Genomic DNA, 25,757 nt, shown 5'->3' with positions numbered 1-25,757 from the left:
GAACTCCAGACGGAAAGTTCCGAAAACAAAAGTTGACCACGACAATATCAAAATAGTGTGAAGAGTGTTTTAGACCCATGGCTTACTCATTTTCGATTTTCGATTTTTTGGACGACCAATTATAATAGTTTAAAGGTGGCACGCAGGATAACAGTAAACCTAGAAGCGCGTACATCGCTGACAGTGTATAAATACCTGTTACAGACATGCATAAAGACATCTACAGTATAGAAATATATCTAAAACCAGCACACGTAACAATAGCTTCCTATCAGTTATAGCTTATCAGACCAAAATTTACATACAAAAGTTGGAATTGATTTGTTAATCAGTCCAAATAAAAAAGATAAAAGGACTAGCTCGAACCATTGATGGTGGTAATAAATTCAGGTATGCAAGTTTTAGAGGGCGTTAATAGCGGAAAACTATGTAACAGTTTGAGGGTGTTGATAGCGAAAATAGTCTAGAGTCTAGAGTATGTGGCTTTTGGAGGGTGGTAATAGTGTAAAGTATGTAACATTATGAGGGTGGCAATAGTGTAAAGTATGTAACTATGGAGGTTGGTAATAGTGTAGAGTATGTGACTTTTGGAGAGTTTTAATAACGTAAAGTATGTGACTTTTGGAGAGTTTTAATAGTGTAGAGTATGTGACTTTTGGAGAGTTTTAATAACGTAAAGTATGCGACTTTTGGAGAGTGGTAATAGTGTATAGTATGTAACTTTTGGAGGGCGGTAATAGTGTAAAGTATGTGACTTTTGGAGAGTTTTAATAGCGTAAAGTATGTGACTTTTGGAGGGTGATAATAGCGTAAAGTATGTGACTTTTGGAGGGTGGTAATAGCGTAAAGTATGTGACTTTTGGAGAGTTTTAATAACGTAAAGTATGTGACGTTTGGAGGGTGGTAATAACGTTAAGTATGTGACTTTTGGAGGGTGGTAATAGCGTAAAATATGTGACTTTTGGAGGGTGGTAATAGCGTAAAGTATGTGACTTTTGGAGGGTGGTAATAGCGTAAAGTATGTGACTTTTGGAGGGTGGTAATAGCATAAAGTACATTTGTTTGTAACTTTTGGAGGGTGGTAATAACGTAGAACACACCTTTTGTATGTATGTAACTTTTAGTATTGTAAAAGAATTAATAAACAACAGTCTATTGATATTTTCATTCGAGCATAATTGCTACTTGTCGGCGACATAGCATCTCTCTAGGAGATTCCAAAGCCAACAGCAGAGAGCTAACCTCCTAGCCATATCAAAGACTGTAAGTAAATTATGCAGAAGGCACAAATTTTTGAAATCTTGATTCCTTTTTGGAGAACCTGAGATTGAGAAGGAAATCATAGGAAATATAAAAGAGGGCAATTATAACCAAAACATATCCGTGGTTGATAGTGTGTAAATGTTTCAATATTATTTCTATACCATGTACATGTAGTTCTTGTTCTGAATCCCGTAATTAATGTTCGAAATGATATTTCAAAATCGTGTGAATACAAATAAAAGCTTTACAAAAAATAGGCTTTGCAATAAATTGCCCAAGACTTAAAATGAAAATAACAAAACGTATTGTTCCGATACATTTGGCGTGCTATCATGATGACCGAGTAAATGACATCATAAACTTCTTTTGGTATGAAAGTTGTTAGGGCGTAAACTTAATTGATCAACTCCGGACACGACCTACTGGAGACACAGACACGATCAAATCCGGACACGACCTGCTGGAAACACAGACACGATCAAATCCGGACACGACCTACTGGAGATACAGACACAATCAAATCCGGACACGACCTACTGGGGACATAGACACGATCAACTCCGGACACGACCTACTGGAAACACAGACACGATCAAATCCGGACACGACCTGCTGGAAACACAGACACGATCAAATCCGGACACGACCTACTGGAGATACAGACACGATCAAATCCGGACACGACCTACTGGGGACATAGACACGATCAAATCAGGTCACGACCTACTGGAGACACAGACACGATCAACTCCGGACACGACCTACTGGGGACACAGACACGATCAAATCCGGACACAACCTACTGGAGACACAGACACGATCAAATCCGGACACGACCTACTGGAGACACAGTCATGATCAAATCCGGATACGGCCTATGGAAACTCGGTACAAGATAGACATAACACACGATCAACACATCACACGAACAACCAAAGGCTCGGATACAATCGACAGAACACACGATAAGCATGAAATGTATATAGATCTACCGGTGTGTCAGAGATTAGTTCCGCTTGAGCGAACGGGTAGATGAGTTGTTGACTATCGTGTGTACTAATATCGGCGACCGCCTTAGGAAATTACCTGATGTAAGTAAAGCAGTACTTTTTATCACCAAGACATGTTGTTATAAGATTCAACCGACAATTTCTTTTATGAATTTATGAAACACTCATAATAGCATGTAGGTTAGTAGTGCCGATATGTTCAGTATTACAAACGGAATTTAGCTCTTAAAAAATGTCGGCGTTTACCACCGATCGCCGAAAATTATACTTCGAGTTATTCGATCATTTCAAATAGAATTTTTAGTGTTGGGACCAAATTTTCACTTCGTATTATCCGAGTTCTTCGAGTTTTCCGAGTTTTCTTTACTAAGATAAAGAGAGAATTCGGCCGGGACCGGCGAGGTACTTCGAGTTAAGCTGGGTATTCGAGTTATCCGAGTTCGAGTTAACGAAGTTCCACTGTATGATATGTTGTATCATTCGTAATTTTTTTTACTGTGATTTACGTTCTCGCAACCGTCACGAAGACGGTTTTATTGAAAGATGAGACCATTGATGAGTGTTTTTATAATATTATCACACATACATTTCATACTTATATAGACACTGTAACTGATATTTCCTGGTCATATGATATTTATACAATTTTGTAACCAATCAAAACCACCAACTTTGGGTCTCATAATGTCCAGCATGGAGACTTTAATTTAAGAGACAAAAAGTGCTACTTTTTAGCAAGTGAGACGAAAGAACGGAAAAACGTTGTTAGGAAAACTGAGACATCATATAGAGATGATGTTGCAATTAAATGGATACAGTATGTTTATTTTGCAAGTCGTTTCCTTGTCCCAAGAAGGCGCGAAAGCAAATTTACAGTTCTGTCTGAGGTTCCCACATTGGTCGCCTCTACCAATATTACATAATGTAGGTGGATAACTACCAAACCTGCAGATGGCATTCACGTGGTAAATTATCAGCGAGTGTGAAACACATTACATGAAGCTACGATATACAAAACAATAGGAAGTCCCATAACTCGTGATTAAGAAATAACAATAAGACAATGATATAACCATGTAAAATCATTTCACCTTATAAAGACAGGAAATATGTAATGATATGGCCCAATCTGATTAAAATCGGCTGTTACATGACTATGTTTACTACATTTGAAGGTACATTGTACTTTGTTAAGGCCCAGTACGCAGTAAACGTAGGCATGCGACAGCTGATTTTAATTAGATTGGCTATGGCCTTACAACACATAAGTATTTCGTCACATAATATAATTCGATATTGCACTATGATAGATAACAAAAGATAACTAAAAAAAAGATTTTGAAATGCGTACAATATTATAAGAGAGTATGAGTCACGGCCTACTAGAATTATCATTTACTCATTATAATGTATACAGTTGGACAAAAAAATGGATTGAATCTTCATCTTAGTTTAAGTACGTTGAACTAACTGGATTCACAAATATTAAGAACCCAGCAATTAGCTTTCCCACCTTGATGCTGCTCGAATCCACAAACACTGATATCGTTAGAATAGGTAAATTATTTTAAAAAATACAATATTGACAATATATCAACACGTTCATATAATTTAGTTCATGTTAAAAGAATATTTAAAAAATGTTTTAGTCAAATACTTAGAAAATTTATGATGCAAGTAATTATATCAGCGTACAATTCAATTTTCACTTTGTTCGATTTCATCAAAAAATGACATTTGCTGCGACACGGTGACAACCTGTCGTAAGGCAAGAGCAAATAAGGAAAATGAATTGCTTGTATATTTTAATTATGATCTGCATTTATGCATGGTCGTACAACTAGAATACTAGCAAGCAACCAGTCCAAGGTTTCGTTTTTGTAGGTTTACAATTAATTATTTCAACGTAAGATTATCTCCCCTTAGTTTGAAACATTTAACGACCAAAAGTATAAGGTTCAATTTCATTTATGATTATAATATTTTAGCTGGAGAGAGGCTAGGGGCCAGTCTATTTCACGTACATGTACAACCAGCATATTACGTCGATTACTAATGCGAACCAGAGACCTATGTATACTAATATAGGTCTCTGTGCGAACCAACAAATATAGACTAGTAGACATACAATTTTACGGACCTGATGTTAATACATAGCATCCACACGGCATGATTTTGTCAGTATTCATTCGTTGTAAACCAATATCACTAAATACGTCGTTACTTCAAAAACGAAACAAATATGGTCTAACCGTTTCGACCGCCCTGCTAAACTACATAGTTTGTAAATATATCGATCCGGAAATGTTACGGATCCATTTTACAACACAATTGACAACTTCCGGGTCGGTGCTTTTGAAAGGTTGCTAAGGTTGACAAATTCTGTATTTTGTCTTTTAATAACATTGTGGATTATTTTGTGATGTACAAACAAGTTACCTTGTTATAATATTGATCAGGCTAGGTTTGTTATCAGCCATGCGCTTTCCTATCACTAACCTCAGTTGACTCTAGTCTACCGAACTTAGCCAATGCCATTCACCAAACTCGCCAGGTCATGGTCACTGGCACATCGAATCAACATAATTTAGACCTACTGGGTCTCGTCTCTTCCTCCAGATTAGCTTGTAAGTATTTTTTTTTTACATTTTGTGCTTATCCTGCTGAAATGTATCCGAATGGGATGTTAATGACGATATAGAATTATACTTTGAATTGTGTTCAATCAAAGAATTGGAACGAATTATTATTTTAAGATACAGTATATTTCCCAGCTGTTCTATGTAAGTGTAAAAGGATCGGCTTTTCACCTCAAACCGACACCTTTAAAATATTTATACCAAGGTTCGGTGATCTTGGGTCCGTCAGGGTCTTACTTTCTGAGCCATAATTTGTACGTGAAGTCTGGCAAATAAACACAAACTCAAGATATATCAAGTTCAGGTAGTTTTATTATACAACACTAGTAATGTGTAAAACACACTGACATATAGACAAATTATACCACTCTGTTATACACTCCAACACACATACTCTGACAACGTGACAGTAGTGTCTAGTGAACTCTCAGCCACATGGTCCTAGTTCTAGAAAATACTAACGGCTACACGGCCATACTCCTATATGATAGACGACGGTATAAAAACCTACAAACAATTCAGAGTCGAAATATACTGACGACTACATGACTGACCACGTGTACAATGCCCCCGGACCCCTAACGGGTACACCTGAAATATGTTTATCTGCCATCACTTCAACTCAGTTTTCACCAATTTTATCGCACCAAAATTTCAAAAATGCCCAAAACGGGTTGCCAAGATCCTGGTCAGTACGGCACCAATGTAAAAGGATCGGCTTTTCACCTCAAACCGACACCTTTACGAACATAAATTTAGACGTGTACATGTCCACATGAACACCATATAGTCACACTAAAGCATACTTGTCTGAAAAATCAGTCTTCCAAAGTTGTCACCAGTTTCAATTAAACACAATTACTCAACAATATTATTCACAATATTATTAAAATTTTATTTGTGTTTTGTGTACATTTAGCGATTTATGTCTCATTCATTTAATGTGTTATATGCATATATATTTGGGCATTTACATTATACATGTTATTCTGCTAATAGGAAAGTAAGAATCATTTGAAAAAATAAGTGTTGCCAAACCTGCATTTACAATGTTGTTTCATTACAACATGAATTTATTGTTGATTATGACAGGTCTATAGTGATAAAGCTATTATCAGTCAAAACAAAGAACAAAGGATAGACAATATGATATATTCATCAACAAGATTAAATGCTATGACATCAATATTATTATTAATTAGATGGCACTTAAAAGAGGATTTACGTATGTATATATCCTTCGAATTCATCATCACAGCTTTAAGGGATCTGCAAGCTTAAGGTCTCTGACCATTGAACTATTTGTTGTGAACTTGTGATGTCACTTTGTGTGTACAATCTTGATTAAGTCTGAGAGTCTGAGGGAACCTTTAACATTCATCACATTTGTTGTTGAAAAATCATGTAAAGTCATACATATACAATCCAGCTGAATAATTAAAAACTTCAATTAATTAAATCAATAAGAATAGTCCACAGAGGTGATTTTTCTGTATTAAAAATTACGATAATTAAGGAATGTAGTATTAATGTTAATATATATATATATGCAATGTGCAGGATTATGGACATATTTTGGTACAGAAAAATATGTTTGTATTTCAATTCAATTTTATTAGCACTTTGTAATTACAAATTTAAGTTGATGGCTAAACATGAACAAAATAGAAATAACAATGTAATGTACACAAAATACTAAATCAATCTGGATGTAGGCTTTCCTTCCTCAGCTTTACTGTAATTATAATAAATAAGAATTTACAATTGTAATAATATTAAATGTATGACGTAATATTTCATTGTTACAACAAAATTCATTTTCATCATTATCAATGTCAATGAAACAATTTAACATGTATCAAAATTCTTTGTGTTTGGCTTTGAACCACATCTTTCTTAATTTTATATTTTAGATTCCCTTATTGGAACGTGATGACTTTGTGATGAAAACTGATCACTGAACAGCATGTACACACTCAACATATTGAATGTATTGCAGGAGGTAAAGAAGTATCTGTTTTTATCTCCTCTACTTCTGCTTCCCTAACAAAATGATTTTATTTACTGACCTGTCCCACACATTGAGCCATGGCTGTAGCTATGCACAAGAGCGCTACAAAAGTGAGTAACACTGCAACCATGAAAGACAAAGCAATGAATCATTTGGATTTCAACCTTGCACAACCTAGTAGTGCTGGTGCTAAGTCTCTTCGGAAAAAGAAAAGGAAAAACAAAAAATGTCCTAAAGTCATGAAGCCTCTAGGTCGACAAAAAGTTAGATCATCATCAGCTTTGGAGTCAAAGTCAGAAAACACTACCAGTAGTACTCCTCATCATGGCATGACTTCCTCATCATCATTCCGTTTCTGTGAACGCCCTAGCACAGCAGGAAGTCTTCGTCTACCATCTATCAATACTCCAATGTCTACAAGTAGCACTGCCCTCTCTTCCTCTATAGACAGATTAGCCACGCCACCTGGAAGACAAAGAGCTACACTACCAGAAGCATCCCAACCCACTTCCAGTGAACGCAGAAAGAAAATTCCACTTCTTGCTGCAATCAAACCAGCCAATGAAAAAGCAGAAAAAGAAAGATTTCTACGAGCAAAATGTCAGTACAATCCATACTTCATCTACAAATTCCCTGCTGATGCTGAAGTTTTAGAGAGGGTTAGTGTAGCTTCAGACAAGTTTATACCACAGGTAGGTACATGCACTTCATGTTTTAATTGCTACTCAAATTTAACAATTAGCTCAGATAGTACCTCCTTAAATATTAGGCTTGCTGATGTTATAGACTTTAATGTCATACATAGAATTTATTGTTTAATATAATTATATAAAATTTACCAAAATATAATGATTAAATTCTTTACCTGTTTTTTAGGTCATCTGACCCGAAGGGTCAGGATGACCTATAGCCATCATGCTTCGTCCGTCCATTGTCCGCCGTCCGTAAACATTTCACATTTAAAACTTCTTTTCAAGTTCCACTTGTGCTATTGAGCGGAAACTTGCCTGAAATGATCCTGAGATGATCCCGACCAAGTGTTATAATATGTTAATTGGGCCGATCCGAAATCCAAGATGGCCGCCATAGCGCCATCTTGAAAAACACATTTTAAACTTCTCAAGTTTTACCTGCAGTGCTGTGGAGCTGAAACTTGCCTGAGATGATCCCGACCAAGTGTTGTTATTTTTCGGGCCGATTCGGAATTCAAGATGGCCGTCATGGCAACCATCTTGAAAAGCACATTTTAAAATTCTTCTCATGTTCCACCGGTGCCATTGAGCTGGAAATTGGTGAGGATGTTAAAGAAGGAAGGCCAACAAAGTGTTGTTATTTTTCGGCCTCGTAAAAAAGTTGACATGGCAGTCACATCGGCCATTTTGTAATATGATTGCACAATCATGGTTTTCCTGAACGACGCTTATTTCAAACTTCTCAAATTCCACCAGTGGGATTCAGCTCTAACTTACCAGAAATGATTCTGAGATAGTCTTGATCAAGTGTTGTTATCTTTCGGATTGATCCAAATTCCAAGATGGCCAACAGTGCCACTACACTCGCTACAGAGAATGCATACTACAATAGTATAAGGGTCTTTAATCTAGAGTCAGATGACCTTTAAGGCCCTTGGGCCTCTTGTTTGCTGATTTTGTATATGTCTGTTGATACTTCAAACTGCATATACATGTATATATATACAGTGTATTGATATGTAGATACAGAAATTTAGTGAAACAAAATATAAATTAAGAATAAGCACACATGTTAACGAGACTATGCTTATTAGATACATGAATATGCAGCATGTTTCTGTTTTTTCATCAGGCGATCTTGATAATGGAGCGTGCTATTGATCAGTATGGAAGCTATGAGAACTTTGAAACAGAGACCGGTGGTCAGATAATATCTCGTGGACAAATCAACAATTTGGTGCAACGCTATCTCAAGAAGGAAGATATAGAAAAAGAAATTGTTGTCAATCTGACTGAGGAACTCCTTTCTAGGGGGTCAATGACAAGACATAAAGGCAAACCTCAGCTAAATGTTCGTGTTAGTAATCTGAGGGAATATTGGGTAGAAGGACTTCTTCGACATGAACTTGGTTTGTATAAGATATTCTTTTGTTTTCATATATGTATTTGATTTGATTTGTAATCTAAAGATTAATGAATCGGGCTGAGATAAAGGCTTGTACCGTATTCAATCTAATAAGTGGACTCCCAACTTTTTTTGTGAGGAAAAGATCAGAGTATGTGTGCGCTAATTGAAAGATAGAAAATCCTTACCTCACTGATCTGCTAAATAAATATTATCTTAAGTCTTTTAACGAACTTTTCCACCAAGATTTCACATGGACACATTTCCCCATACATGGTTTAATTCAGTGTGCCCATTTTGTGTTTCTATAAGTGCACAGTGAGCTTGTTAGGTTGAATGAAATGATAATTTTAATATTTTTTTAAGCTTATTTGGCACTCATAAATAAACCACAATTTGTATTTTAGGTACTCACTATGTCCGCAGTTATAACAATAAATTTCAACCATGGTGCAACTGGAAGGTACGTAAGGAGCTGGACTTGTTACCGCTGAACCCAACAGAGGAGGGTCTGGCCTCTCTGCATAGTGTGTTGTTCCGTAAGAACCCTTGTCTATGGCGGTCAGCATTGCTTTACTACACAGTATATAAGGCCTCAAAACTATCTCTCAAGGATCTGTTTAAAGATCTGGGTCGGTTTGTCAATGACCCAAATGTACGATGGGATTACTGCATCCGTGCCAAACGTGGCCAGGTAGACACCTCGACACCAGGTACAGATTTTATAGTTATTAAACATTTATTATTGTCAGTTTCTTTTAGTTTTTACACCTGTGATGATCAGACCGTTATAACATGGCCTATGCATGTCTTGAAATTTCTTGGATTTAAGAGCAGTGATTTAAGAGTAATGAAATATTCATTTTTTTTCCAAAAAATCCCATAAATACAAGCAGCTTAACTTGATACCATTATGTATTTTATTTATCCTTGAATGCTACTGAAATGTGCTAATTTTGATGTTGAGCTCACCTGGTTCGAAGGACCAATGTGTGCTTATGCCATGCCATATACACTATGGCTTCCGTCGTCCATCCGTCAGTCTATCAACAATTTAACAAAAATGACTTCTTAACTACTGATTGGAATGTAACCAAATTTGACTGGAAGCATCTGTTAGTGATGGGGATTCAAAAAGCTATAAATCGTGGGGCTGACACCACAGGGGATGACGGGCAGGGCTAAAAGGGAGCAATTTGGCTATATTGCTATAAGCAACTTCTTTTTTTGAACTAAGCAATGGATATCAATGATATGTGATAGGTACATGCAGCATCCCAAGGGGGCGGGGATTCAAAAAAATACAAATGCTCCCCAAGGAGGGGCTGAGAGACGGGACCAAAGGGGAGTAATTTTGCTATAAACATCTTCTCTGGAACTAAGCGATGGATATCTCTCATATATGACTAGTACCATCTTCATGTGATTGGGATTCAAAAAGCTATTAATTGTGGGGCTGAGGGGTGAGGCCAAAAGGGAGCAATTTGGCTATATTGCTACAAACGACCTTTGAGATCCTGACCCCATAACCATATATAGCATTGCTGGGCATAAAGAGATAAACACAATATTGATGTAAACAAAGGCCCAGGGGTCCTTACCAACCAAAAGGGACTTAGTTTCTGGGTTATATCCTTGAAGCAGATGAGATCCCCACCCCATAACCATATATAGCAATTTAGTAAGAAAAAGCTGTTAACGAATTGAACATGAACATTATTTTGACATTTGGTCAAATCCAACCAGGTGAGCTGTACAGGACCTCTGGGCCTCGTGTTTTACATAGAAATACAAAATACTTTAAATGTAATCTGATAAATACTGCTGTTGGTTGCAAAAATATAAACTACATGTACATGTATTTGAATTCATCTTCATGGATATTTTTGTTTAACTATACTCTGTATCTTTATGTACTATTTTGTTCGGATATAAAACTTTTTAACAAAAAAATTCACAGGTGCATTTTCCAAGGACCAGGTGTATTTATCTGGAGCACTTCAAATTCTGAAGTACCGCCGGCAGATTGACTTCCCTATGATGATGAGACTTGGGAAAGTGGCATACCAGGATGTTGATCGTCTAAAAGGTTATGCTGATCTGGAAGGGACACGGGTGCCAACATTCATGGAGGACAGAACGTCCTACATCAAACATCTGGATCGTATTGCAGAGGCTAATGGCCTTACAGACCTTGTACTACAAAATGTGTGATGATTTGTAAACCTATAGGTTGTTAAATACACACCAACTATTGTGATGTTTTTTTTTGTGGTCTGCTTATTAAAGTATACCTTTTGATTTCACACCATTAGGATTATAATGGTATGCTTTAATGTAAATTACCTCAACATGAAGTTCTTTTCTGAAGAAGTGAACTCTGAACCATATCTCCTGATCCTGTAATATATCTACATGTATTAGCTTTGTAGCATAATTTTCTTCTAAAAATGTTCATGAACCAGAATTATAACAGACACAGGGATATTATTGTGTTTATACATTGTAATTTCATACATTTTTGCATGCTTTATAAATGTATTAAAGATAATAACTTGGTATTACTTCAAAAATTATATTTTTCCATTAGTCTGAAATCAAGATACCCTGACTGTACTTCCATGTAATTTAAATGTACATGAAACAATGAAGAAGACAATTAATTATTGGTACAGAGGCGTGACAAAGGGTATTTGTTATTGTTATAGTTATTGTCGAAGAGACAAAACAAGAGAAAGAGTTGTTTTAGGGGAAGAAGTTGTAGAACAGAGAGAAAAAAGTGTTGTCACAGGGAAAGACAAGGAGAAAAAAATGTTTTCTGGGGTGGAAAGACAAGGGGAAAACTTGTTGTCACGGGTAAAGACAATGGGAAAACTTGTTGTCACAGGGGAAAGACAAGGGGTTAAGTTGTTGTCACAGGGGAAAGACAAGGGGTTGAGTTGTTGTCACAGTGAATGACAAGGGGGAAAGCTGTTATCACAGGGGAATGACAAGGGGAAAGCTGTTATCACAGGGGAATGACAAGGAGGAAAGCTGTTATCACAGGGGAATGACAAGGGAAAAGCTCATCTCACAGGAAATAGACAAGGGGGAAAAGTTGTGCCATGGGGAATATAAGGGAAAAGGTTATTGTCAAAGAGACAAGACAAAGAGAAATTTTGTTGTCATAGGAAAAGACAAGAGGATAGTTGTTGTCAAATGGGAATAACGAGACAAGGTAAAAATTGTTGTCACAATATGAGGAGAACAATGCTATTGTTACTTTGGGCAATATGCATTATGCTATCTATGTATTTCATCTGACTGTACATATATATCATGTTAAAAACAAAGCATCCTGTAAAGAGATTGATAACATTTCATTTTTATATGATTGACCTGCATTTTGTTAGTAATATCTGGATGCAGAATTGAATTTAGCAACTGTTGAAATATAGTATAAATATAATGTGTTATGTTCATCTGTTAGGAAATCCTACAGTATTACTCTTCGAGTGTAATTTGTCCCTCTGGTTATCTGTAAATGTTATAAATATCAATATGTACCCTGTTTTAAGCTGTGCCAAAAAATAAAGTTTTTTCTGTTTGTGCTCTTTGGTAAATGGTGCTATGGAGATTGGAAGAGTAACAAGAGGAATATAAAGATTTGTATTGCCACTGGGTATTGGATGTGGTAGCCATAACATAGCCACCTTGACAGTGATAACATATCATTTGCTCTTGATTCAGCTGAATTATTTTCATTCCATTCCCTCTTGTTTCTGTTGAAAGTAACTTATCATACTGACATATGGTTCAAATTAAATTGCTACACAATTGTTACACAAATTGCTTTTATTCTGAAGATTATTAATACTCATGGTACTATTGAGTTTTTTTTACTTTTTTATTTAATGACAGCTCAATTAAGTAAATTGTAACTGAATTATTGATTAAAAAAAGACAATTGATTATATTTATACTTATTTTGTTGCACGCTGTGCAATGTAGGATTTTAAATGTAAATTTTCATGATTTTTTTCCAATGACCAAAATAGACTTTCCAAAAAACATTCCTCCAATAAAAAAATGCATTCCTTTAAATCTATTATATTTACAAATACATTCTAATTTGGTAATTTTTAAGTATTATTTGGAATTTTATTGATTTCATGATCATTTTTTTCACGTCGGGTTATTAATTGTAATATCACACTGACAAATTGAAGTTTCTTTTTGTGTACAGTAATATATGTTAGTATTATAACATGAGAATATCTGACTGACATTTCTTTTTATTTTAAGATACTTTTTTGTGAATTATTAGTTGACATCAGGGCATAATATTTATCATACTGACCAAGACTATTTATTTCTTTATGTTGGCATGAAGGTAAAGTCTCTTAAGGGTAGCATAAAATTACTGCTTTGTCAATCTGTCTGTCTTTGCGTTTTGTGTTCAGAGCATCACTTTGACAACAGTTAGCAAGGATCTCGAAACTTGGTGTGTACAACTCTAAGGCTATATATACTTAATTAAGTTATTACTCTTTGTTTAAGTTTTGTGTCTGGAACATAACTTTGCTTGCATTTAAACGGAAAATGAAACTTGGTCAATACATTGGTCATACTAAGATGATCTGCAGTGTATCAAAGTTTGGCCTGCAACCCTTTAATTACAGGGTTATTGCCCTTTGTTAAAATTTTGTGGCAGGGTCCTACTAAGACAATGTGCAGTGTAACAAGTCTGGGTCAACAACCTCTTAATTACTGCAGTTATTAACCTTTGTTAAAATGTTATGTCCAAAGTATGACTTTATTTGAATTGATGCCTATACAGATAGCTGACATGTACATCACTAACATGCTGTTACTTTCATAGCTGAAGCATAAGTGTGTGTCGGACCCAAAAGCGTGTATTATATGTTCAAACATTATTCTTTCCTCTTTGAAATTCTCCATTTTAACATACTGTTTACAGATATGCATCATTAGTGTGGTGTATGACCAAATACAATCCGGAAGCATTCATTAGTTTCACTAATACTCATGCTATAGTTTAATGTATGTTGACATGAGGATATATATATTTATCATATACAGACATGACTCTTTAGAGGGCCAATTATGATCATATTTCCCACCTGTTATGTTTAAATGGCTATAGACATTTTGACAAGAAAAGTAATACTGTGTATTACTGTGTATTACTTCTGTCACAATTTACTTAAACGTGCCATTTGATTTGAAGTTATCATGAGATATGAATGTTTGTAAATGGATATGTTGTATTGTCAATTATACTGAAAAATCGAACACAATCAAGGATGTAAAACTTTAATGACTGAACCTGCTGCTCAAAAACAACATCAAACATGATTGACATGTTTTTGCATATTGACAGAGCACTGACTATAATCGGTGAGACAAAACCTAACGAGTCATGTACATTGAAGGTGGTAAAACCATGCATGTGCAGGAAACATTTTTTAACGATGTAGCTTTTGCAGGAAAAATGAAATTAAAAAGAAAAAAACTACTTGTCATAGATTTTACTTTTAATATATTAAGAAGTCATCAGACTGTATGTCAATTGGCTGATGAAAATCAGTAGAATATTTAATCTGCAGCATGAATCACTGTATATTGGATAGCTGGTTTCCAGAAATGAGTTATATTATGAATATGTATAATGATTGATGACAAAGTTATCACTTTTTATTTTGTTGTTGTTTAAATAGGTTTATACATTCCTGCAATTGCCTTTGTTTTATTGTAACAACTGTGATATTTTTGTTAAAACTGGAGTAATTTGAAAGCTCCAATGCTGTGATAGAGATTTTATTTGTAGGTATAAATAGTTGTGTATCATATAATCAGTGTTCTTTTGTATATTAAATTTGTTGTATGTTTTCTTTTCACTTAATATGATCCTTGCTTTATTCATGAAATTAATCTAAAATCTCCTGTTTTATGGGTTAATATACCTCAAAAGTATACTCAGGACACCCACCCTATTTTTAGCTCACCTGGCATTCAATTGTCAACTTTTTCGTTCAAACAATTTCTTCTCAATAACAAAGAGACCCTTCACCCAATTCATGCTGTGGTGAAGAGCTATGAAGTTTGTTCAAATGAGTGACCCTTACTTTTAAGGTCACGGGAGCCCTGAATATATTAAAATCTTAAATCAAGATACCGTACCTTACATGTATATTGGGCTTGTCACATACTTGGAGGAGTAAAGGCTACTGATAAGTTTGTTGAAATGAATGACATTGACCTTCATAAAGGTCACATGTGTAAAAATAAATTGAATTACTTCTCATTAATCGAAAGCCTAGATGTACCCTATGGATAATATGTACGGTTGTTGCCTACTAACTGCATTATGTCGTCAAAAGGAAGGTCAGTCCTTTATTCAATATATCTCGAAACAAAGTTCACAATAATCAACTATCAATGACTTATTTTGCAAAACAAACTCATAATACTTAAACCCATGTTACAATGTCAGGCGAGCCATACAGACCCATTGAACCTCTTGTCAGTTTTTAGAGACCTATATATAGTATTGTTATTTATTACTCTGTTCAAAGAGAAGTCGGATAAAAATCTTAAAAGGTGCTAAAAATTTGAATTGAAAACACAGGTCTTTTTAAATGGTTATAATTGTATAAAATCTGCATATTATTTCCTCCAAAAAGCATTGTCTATTTGACGTAATATTTTATTTGAATATTAGATCCTGTGACTTTAAGTGATAATAATCTCGCTTTTAATGAAGATGGTTTCTCAACAATAAAGAGGTATATAGAGTGTATTGTTGGATTTATTATCACACCAAAATAAAATTAAATGTAAATATGCATAAAAAATAATTGTGTATTCATTTGGACCCAAAACCTTTAATATAAGATATATATAAATATGTGTTACAAGTGTATAGTAAATAAAAGTGTATCTTAATCCATTTATTTTCTTTGGTTGAAACATTATCACCTTTGTAATTGCATATCTATTAAAGATAACAGTACTTTATATAAAGATAATGATTTTTAGGACTATTATTGTAGGTGTTTTACTGATCTGGAAGGTTATATTTTGATTGACAATCTCCTACAGTTTTTTAGCCCACCATCATCAGATGGTGGGCTATTCAAATCGCCCTGCGTCCGTGGTCCGTCCGTCCGTCCGTAAACAATTCTTGTTATCGCTATTTCTCAGAAAGTACTGAAGGGATCGTTCTCAAATTTCATATAAAGGTTCCCCTTGGTACCTAGTTATGCATATTGCATTTTGGGACCAATCGGAAAACAACATGGCCGACAGGCAGCTATCTTGGATTTTGACAATTGAAGTTTGTTATCGCTATTTCTCAGAAAGCACTGAAGGGATCTTTCTGAAATTTCATATGTATGTTCCTCTTGGTGCCTAGTTATGCATATTACATTTTGAGACCAATCGGAAAACAACATGGCCGACAGGCCGCCATCTTGGATTTTGACAATTGAAGTTTGTTATCGCTATTTCTCAGAAAGTAATGAAGGAATCTTTCTGAAATTTCATATGTAGGTTCCCCTCTGTGCCTAGTTATGCATATTGCATTTTGAGACTAATCGGAAAACAACATGGCCGCCAGGCAGCCATCTTGGATTTTGACAATTGAAGTTTGTTATTGCTATTTCTCAGAAACTAATGAAGGGATCTTTCTGAAATTTCATATGTAGGTTTTTCTTGGTGCCTAGTTATGTATATTGCATTTTGAGACCTATCGGAAAACAACATGGCCGACAGGCAGCCATCTTGGATTTTGACAATCGAAGTTTGTTATCGCTATTTTACAGAAGGTACTGAAGGGATCTTTCTCAAGTTTCATATGTAGGTTCCCCTTGGTCCCTGGTATTGCATTTTGGGACATATCCGAAAACAACATGGCCGACAGACAGCCATGATCGCTAAATCTTAAATTTTATATATAGGTTCCCCTTGTTTGAAAAGTACTAGAGGGCTGTTTCTGAATTTACACAGATTAGTAAGACTTAGAGGAAGGGAAAAGTAGAGAAAAGATCAATCTGACATTGAACCTATAAAGATCATTCAATGGTGGGCGCCAAGATCCCTCTGGGATCTCTTGTTTCACATCTTGGTGAAACTTTGGGGATGAAGTCATCAAACACTGAAGTAATTTTTGGGATCTTCATATCTTGTGGCAGTTATGCCCCTTTTACTATAATTGTAGACTCATGAATCTTTTCTGGACATCTTTTTTTTTTTTTTTTAAACTTTGGTGATGTCAATACTAATCAGCACCCAATGAAGCTTATATGCATCATGCTTTCTTTCTTGATACATACACAAGGTATTTCTATGGCAGTTATTCTATATTTGTACTGCTTCTACATTTTTCATCTAAACCTTATTTTAACTTCTCTGATGTACAGTTAACATACACTGGTGCACCTGCAGTTAGTCTCCTTTGCCTATATTTGTACTGAGTAGACAGTTGTACGCCTTTGCTTAATGTTTTGATCTGTTATGTTGTTTTTCATTTTTGCTGTCCTTCATTTCACAGGGAAATATATCCCAAAAGATGGTAAAACATTCCGATTTTGATTCTGTAAACAAGATACGAGCTCACTCGTAGGCTAAATGTAACCCAATACGTTGATATAGCCATGTATAAGTGTCCATCGTCGGATTTAGGAATGTTTCACCTTATCTTAATATTTCTGATACTTGTGCCATGTCTACCTTTAATTAGTTTCAGGATTAATTTGATGTACATTTATAAATTTCACATATCTAGTGGTAATTAAACCAATGACTTAGCCTACAGATTAGGCCCTAAACAATTTCTGGGATGGATCTAGGTTTTGATAATTACACTTCAAATTTGTTTTCAAAAGTTGGTGTTGTGATGAGGTTTGGAATAATGCACATATCATCACATGCATGGATTAATGTACATGATCTACATTTAAGTACTTTGTTTCAACAAAGTCACAGAACAATCAGAGAACTGATAATTGCAATGTGTAGGAACAAAATACTCTACTGCTGAATAGTCCCAAACTACAAGTCAGAAACACATGGCGTACACACATAATGCTTGATTAATATATCAATGTACATTGTATGGTGGCTGTGTAATCGCCCTCATTCTCTGTATTGTCCTAGTATAACAGGCAGTTTCTTTGCATTGTGCAATTGCTTCATGTGAATAAAGTTTCAAAATTTATTGCATCCGAGGTCTTTAGTTTTCTTTTAGAAACAAATTTACAATATAACCAATCTGTTAATATGTGGCTACCTCCTCTCTGTTGGTCAATAATTTTTACTGTAAAAATCCAAACTTACTGCTTCTCAAGTCAATAAAATAAGCATACACATTTATGGACCAAGGTTAACCTACAAACGAAATCTGAGGTACAATTAGCATCAATAAGCACTACATATTTTGAATGACCAAAACACAAAATTGTACAAGGAAAAGAAATGAAGTATGTTTAGATGAACTACAAAGTATAATATGTCATAATCTTCAAATACTGAGCCATCAGCCTATAAAATCATAATTCTTCATCATTACCACCAGTGACAATACAATTTCTCTATAGGCCTTCTGGACCTTTATAAGAAGGAATGGGAAGGTTTATAAGTATTTCGTTAAATACACAAATATCTTGACCTTGTTAGCCTCTTAGTAATAGACTGAAGGTTTTCTTTTTTAAAAACAACAACATCACAATATGTTTATGTATTTTTAATATGTTTTATGACATATACATGAATAAATAAACCCCCTTTTTGTAAAGTCTTCAAGTATTTTATGTTCTTTAGTTTTGCAGTTTGTACATTGAAAGATGTTTTGACTTCTGTACCTAATATATACAACAACAAACTGACTTACATAGTAATGCTGCATACATCTCTGTAGATTACATCACCCTCTGTTATCAAAAAGAAAATCACTTTTCCATATTGATTGTAAATTGGTAAACAAATCTACACATTTTTTAAGCCCTTTATGTAGCAAAACATACAATTTTGAACAAATATTAAAGTCTTTCCACAAGGACTAAATCACTTGGCATTGAAGATGATCATAGTATGATGATGTCCTTGATCTAACAGAGGACCTTTGGTGACTGGATTACAATCAGAAGATATTCCCTTTCTGAAAAAAAAAATATATAAAAAGTAAGTTGTCAGAAAGAGGACAATGTTATCTCTATTGTATAGAGTATATGATGAGTTATCTCCCTTGCACAACACTCAACATTTAGCATACATGTATTATGACCAGTGATTGTATTGTTACTTTATTGTACTATTTAATATACAACTGTAAAATTCCGATTTACCAAATATATTCCTAACAAGAGAGCTCTTTTCATATCATATCAACAGAACAATAATAGTAGAAAATGCTTTGAATTTTATCACCAAACCTGAAACTGAATGAGACACGCATTTCAAAATTGAATGAATATGGATCAAGTAACTCCATAAGTTATAGTTACTATCTTAGCTGATTGATTACTACAAAATAGGTCATACATAGATATTTATTACTACAAGTCAAACTAGCCATCCCAACACAACATGTACTCAAGCAATATTAGTACAGGACTAGTTGTCATTTCATATATTTGTAGCAAATCAAATTAATAATTAACTTTCACTCAAGTAGCCATCAAAATCGATACAGATTTCTTAATAATTCAGCAGCGTAAAATATATTAGATTGTGAATAAAAATCTGGTGTCTTAATCTGGATTAGAGCTGGACTCCTAAAAGTTTAATCTGAAGCAGACAAGTTGTTATTGTACATATGCTTGAAATTGCAATTTTTATTGTAACCTTCATTTTTTAATAGACAATAATTGTGAAACAAGTTATATTAATTTATATTAATCACTCTTGTTCGGCCGAATGGAACCACATGGTCTGAAGGGTAGGTTACCCCATACCTTTTCATGTCCAATTGAGGAATCAAACCCAAACTTTTCTCAATCTGATTAAAGTAATGATGGTCATTCTCACTACGTTACATGAACATCTAACGACATCCCATTCGTCACAGCATCTGAAGCTAACCATTTTGGTACATCATTATATGCTTCGTTGGACGAAACAGATTGACAGATTATGCAAGCTATATTTCGCAGATACAAAATTCACTTCCAAGATTCTGCAAGTAGTATTTTGATTGGGTAATCCAAAAGGTCATCCTGAAATGACCTCTTATGCGATGTCGTTAGATGTTCTTGTAGCGTAATGGGAATGACCATCTATATTTTGATTAACAGATTAACTTTTCTGAGGGCTTTTTGGGGCCAGTAATGGGCCCCATTCCCAATTGAAATTATTTCTTATTTTGGCCAAATTCACTCCATATTTGCAGTATACTCATGAAATTACCTTTCCTAATTCAATTTAAGGAGACAAAAATACCCCATCCTAAACAAGTAAGAAAAACCCCTGGCACTGGCTGTCTAGGTGAAAGGCAGGTATGTTACCACTGTGCCACCTGAACACCCAAGATCCACATTATAATGAATTTTTTAAGATACAAATATACATTGTGTCATTGTATACATATTTTGAATAAAAAATATTCAATGTATCTTTTGTATCTGGATTCTGGACTGGAGTCCTCTTTTACCCTTCCAAAATCTAATAACAGGGTCTACATCCATTCCAAAAGCTGTAGAATTATACATGTACTGCTGAATCAACCAATTCAAAAAGTGGAAAGTTAGAATGTAAATCATAATACCCAGGTAACATATAATCCAATTAGAACTTTACCACATTAGATGCCTTAATTTAACTTCAGCACACAATTTCTGGCTAGATTAATTGATCACACAATATTGCATTCCATTTTAACACAAAGCAGACACATGTTTAGCAGACATAAATCACCCTGACCTATACTGCTTCGTTGGGATTCTGGATTACTATCAATAAGTACTCAAGATCTGTGAACCAAAATGAAGTGAGAGCAAACATTAATAAACCACTTTTATCAATATAATTCATAATGCACGAGCTTCAAGATAGTAAAAGTAGAGTTATCGTGAACATTTTCAATTCTGAAAAAAATGTAGAAGAACAAAAAGATTGTTAGAAATCATTACCTGGGGCCACCATTATTTCATGCTTTTTTGACCGGATCCTGAGAAAGGTGAGGTCATTCTGTGGGTCAATGTCGCGTATAGTGCTGCGTGCCTTCTGTGTGAGCTGATGAAACAGGCCAGCATACTGTACTGTAACAGCATTTTCTAGTGTTGTTCTAATAGGAATGCCTGGGAATATGAATACTTTATTAGTGGTATGTATTTTTAAATGACAATTTTCTCATTAAAAACATTAAAGTTAGTGTATCTCTACAAAAATTTAGATAATAAATTAAGTAAAAAAGATGACAACATGATTCTATAACTTTTACACAAGTTTTATGGTACAACATGTCAACATCTGGTTAATTGATATAGTATGCAGGTCCCACTAGCATACAAGTATGAAATTAAAAACATATCACAAAATCATCAAAACTAATTCAGCATTAGATGTACTGGTTATGTTTTGCATGTGTCAAAGGAACGGATGGTGTGGTTTATACAAATTGTTAAATATGGTATGATCTAAATTAACTGACGGACCATGCTTCTTGTCAGGGAATTAAACTTGACAGGAATGTGTTTTTCCCTATTCTGTCACATTGGTACGTATTATCCCACTGTGGTGATATTGAGAGCCTTGGGTTGAAATTTGGGAAAGAAAGTGAGTATTGTAAAAGGAACCTTTCTGTGTTGCTTGTACAATATAGTGTTAAATACGGTCTCTGTCACTCAGCATTAGGTGCATGCTTCTTTGGCTTAGGCAGCAGAACCGTGGTTTAAATTATCATGCCGGAGACCCTGTCCGATTCCTGTCGGGGGAACAAAGCGGGAATGTGTTTTCCCCTGTTCTTCCACAAGTTTGCAAACTTTAAGAAATTCCTATTAAGTTTTTCAATTGTATACAGTGCAGGATATGTGCACAGCTAACAGAAGAAAATATGTGTTGTGGAAAATATAGCTGGAATGATTTGTAAAAAAATAAAATGAGGACAATTGGCCATGGGCGTATGTAATTTGGTTGCCAAACTTGTGCATACATTTAATTGTCATAGTCCATCAACTGAAAGTTATTATGCCTTGTTTATTATTCATTTTAAGATTAATTAATGTAAATATATAATAAAAAATATCTTTGCAAGGATTAGTAGTACACATGTACATGTACAATACAAACTACAAAATAGAATTTTAAAACATGTAATTTGAAGTAAACTTTAAAGTGACTTACCTTCATTATTGACTATAACGGTTCCCAGTACACCCTTGTGCGCACTAATTCTTTTGATGGTTTCATCAATTTCAGCCTAGAAATAAAGCACAGTAATCTACAAAATTGTTTGCATTCGGTAGAAGTGTACGGTCGTTTCGGTACCTGGTCGTTTTGGTACCTAAAAAAGAAAGTTGTTTCGGTACTTTTCGGAAGTCGGTTCGACATTTTTTAAAAAGTTATACAATCACGCACATCACACTTCAAACGTGATCACGGTTGTTTTCTTAACTGAGTAGATCAGAGTAGCTCGAAATCATTACCAACTTGTCATAAAAATGAGAGTATCACTCTCAAAATTATCAATTATGTCATTATGGCATCGCTTGACATGTGCACCGAACGCGACACCATTGTTCGGCCTAGGCAAGAGGCCATACAGTGCGACTCTTGCAGCAGATGGCAGCACCGGATCTGTGGAAGTGGTGAGTACAATTCGATAAATACGTCCTGATATACCTAGTAACTTGTTTTATTGGTTTTACATGTTATATATTAGTCCCGATATACCTAGTTACTTGTTTTATTGGTTTTACATGTTATACATTAGTCCCGATATACTTAGTAACTTGTTTTATTGGTTTTACATGTTATATATACTATAGTACGTCCCGATATACTTAGTAATTTGTTTTATTGGTTTTATATGTTATATATACGTCCCGATATACTTAGTAATTTGTTTTATTGGTTTAACATTTTATATATTAGTCCCAGTAATTTGTTTTATTGGACGCAAGCCGTTTACAGGAAAGTCCAGGAGCTTGGCCTGAAGGTAATTATAAATGAAAAGTTCATTTGTTAATGAATAATGGATTAGCGACGGATTCCCATACATACAAATGCTATTGTAAGTTCTTGATAAAATTTTGTGTTCCCATATTAATTTATGTTTTATCATAATTTATTGTTTCCATTTACAGAAAGCCTACGAGGAGCATGGGAAAGTTTACAGCTTTCTTTCCGAGGTGATGGCTCTACACTTTCTACCCAGAGAACACATCTTTGCAGCGTTTGACAGTCTCCGGGAGAGGGCATCGTCTGGGCCCCTCCTTGATCTGATGATCTACATTGAGAGGACCTGGATGATGAACAGGTAAATCAGAGTCTTTTTGTAATATTAAAATCTGTTTGGTAACCAACACCTGAAAAAAGTACCATCTTGAAAAATGACCAGATCTTTAAACTACTTCACGTTATTAATTATCTGCTATAAACAATTACTTACGAAAGTGATAGATAATTTGAAATACTTATATTTTTTTTTTTATAATTTCAGGGTCTTCCCAATCAGTGATTGGTGCATGTTCAAGACTAGCATCAGGACCAACTACGACGTGGAAGGGTGGCACCATCGCCTGAACAGTAGAGTAAACACGAAAGGTCCAGTGCCATTCTACCTGCTCATCCAGGAACTCTTCCAGGAGACGGCCTCCATCCCCCTACAACTTCGATTGGTGAACGAAGGGAAACTCAAGCGATTCCAGCGGAAGAGGGCCCAGAAATCACAAAGACGTCTATTCAAGCTTTGGAAAGAATACGAAAGACAGAACCTCTCAACATCGAAGTTTTTGAGGAAGGCCGTTTCCCTTCTTGGCTAGAAGTGCAATGTGTCCATAGAAGCTATTTCATCTAAACGAAAACAATAGTAGCTAGTATGTATAGAAGATGAATAAGTGTAACGTATAGAAGATGAATGAGTGCAACGTATAGAAAATGAATATTCTCTCTTTTTGTCATTTATAAAAGACCATTATACTCAAAATAAACTGTTGACTATCCATTCTCGCCAGCACTTGCAAGCAACACTGTTCTAAATTGATATTATTTGCAAACAATAATTTGCAAACAATAATTTTCATTGGCAACGATCAAAACTTGTTCAAACAACCGAAATTGGCGGGAATAGATATACGCGGTTCAATTTTGAGGAAGATATCAAATAGCCATGGCGCATGTCTTCAAACCTCTGACATTTATAGGGACTCTAATCGTAGATTGTGACGGATTTAAGATGATGATAATAGGAACCATGAACAATGAAGCAATTCTGTTTAGCTCGAACGGAATAAATAGAGTCATTCATATCACATTCGTAGTCTATCTAAGGGACGTTTATTCTGTTTGACTGTTAGAGTTTTCTCCCTTTGTTCATTCAGGATACTTGGTAAAAATAGCATAACAATCGTCAAAACATGGTCTTAAGACGTTCATTATTAGTCAAAAATAAGACTTATATTCAAGTACCGAAACTACATTTGTAAGTACCGAAACGACTTTCGCAAAGTACCGAAACGACCGAGTACCGAAACAACTGGGCACCGATACGACTTGAATTCAAGTGTGAATGCAGGTCAGCTTGTGGTTTTAAGATAGACGATATGAAAATAACACTTTTAAAAGCTAACAGTATTTACCATAAACGTACTGTAGTTTTTCCGTATGATAAATTCAATCTAGTCTACAGCACAGGTGCCGGACTCGTTTTATAAAATAATAACATATAAGAGTACATATAAATGAGACGAGTCAGGCATCTGTGGTCTACAGTTACAGCTGGACAGCTGATTATAACCAAAATCATTATCAAGAGATCAATCTCAACCACTCTGTGCAGTACAGAAACAAGTGCGCGTCACACCATCGAAACGACTTTAAGTATTGGTTGGTATATTGCTAGATTTGTCCATCATTTATCACTTAATTACATGAATCAAAAGTCTTTGGTTCTACGTAAACAGTCTGCAGAGTTATTGATGTCTTACCATGACGCAGGACTTCCTAAACCTTACTTTACTTGTGTTGGTAAATTTTTCCTTTCGTTGCTACGACCCTTTCGACATGCGCAAGCTGTCATTTCCGGTATTTCTAAACATTGATTTCCGGAAACCGAATGACATTTAAAATTCCGCATTCAAAAAGTGCTTGTGTACACACTTATTTTCAAACTTCATTCAACCAGGGTTAAAATTTGTTAAGAGGTTTGAAAATACTAACATACCACAAATTCATTTTTTCCATGTAATCAGACCGTATATCATTCGGTGGTGTCGAATATAATATGGAGAAGGGAGGTAACTCGTTCACCGTTGAAACAGATGTTAGAGAAATTTCATTTATTTAAAGGGCTTCATGTCAATTAGTTTGATATTCTTATTTTTTTTCTATTACGGGCGTTTACTCAGATGCCCGAATCACTGACTTGGCATTGTTGATGGTTAATTGAGGCCTGTAGTTGTACATCTTTTTTCAAATTAATGTCTGTATATAACATGATTAAATGTAATGGCATATTTGTTTGAGACCAAGTACTTCTTTGTCACTTGTGGGACTCATTAAATATACCAGTAGTGTATA

The 25,757-nt window shown here is 35.0% G+C and overlaps 3 protein-coding genes across 4 annotated transcripts; 2 read left to right on the top strand and 1 right to left on the bottom strand.

The window, feature by feature from the left end:
* Positions 1-4,607: 4,607 nt before the first annotated feature.
* LOC117336361 (uncharacterized protein KIAA0895-like) lies at positions 4,608-11,952 on the top strand. The gene is made up of 5 exons (XM_033896864.1): positions 4,608-4,900; positions 6,826-7,615; positions 8,748-9,024; positions 9,428-9,733; positions 10,981-11,952. Exons 2-5 carry the CDS (start codon positions 7,001-7,003, stop codon positions 11,232-11,234), a joined length of 1,452 nt encoding a protein of 483 aa, XP_033752755.1. The 5' UTR covers positions 4,608-4,900; positions 6,826-7,000; the 3' UTR covers positions 11,235-11,952.
* Positions 11,953-18,755: 6,803 nt separating this feature from the next.
* LOC117336364 (dynein light chain roadblock-type 2-like) lies at positions 18,756-25,271 on the bottom strand. Of its 2 annotated transcripts, XM_033896867.1 has the most exons (5): positions 25,166-25,270; positions 22,362-22,437; positions 21,149-21,316; positions 20,940-20,989; positions 18,756-19,179 (listed from the first exon to the last, which is right to left on the bottom strand). In XM_033896867.1, the coding sequence occupies exons 1-4, from the start codon at positions 25,166-25,168 to the stop codon at positions 20,940-20,942; spliced, it is 297 nt and encodes a 98-aa protein (XP_033752758.1). In that variant the 5' UTR covers positions 25,169-25,270; the 3' UTR covers positions 18,756-19,179. The 2 variants fall into 2 exon arrangements, with proteins under 2 accessions (XP_033752758.1, XP_033752757.1); XM_033896866.1 differs by lacking the exon at positions 20,940-20,989 and having other exon boundaries at positions 25,166-25,271.
* Positions 22,448-25,155, top strand: LOC117336362. The gene is made up of 2 exons (XM_033896865.1): positions 22,448-23,496; positions 23,680-25,155. Exons 1-2 carry the CDS (start codon positions 23,372-23,374, stop codon positions 23,999-24,001), a joined length of 447 nt encoding a protein of 148 aa, XP_033752756.1. The 5' UTR covers positions 22,448-23,371; the 3' UTR covers positions 24,002-25,155.
* Positions 25,272-25,757: the final 486 nt, after the last annotated feature.

The sequence above is a fragment of the Pecten maximus genome, chromosome 10, assembly GCF_902652985.1.
Source record: "Pecten maximus chromosome 10, xPecMax1.1, whole genome shotgun sequence".
Classification (NCBI taxonomy): Eukaryota; Metazoa; Mollusca; class Bivalvia; order Pectinida; family Pectinidae; genus Pecten; species Pecten maximus.
The sequence above is the reverse complement of the archived record's forward strand: the minus strand, read 5'-3'. Positions and strand labels throughout refer to the sequence as shown.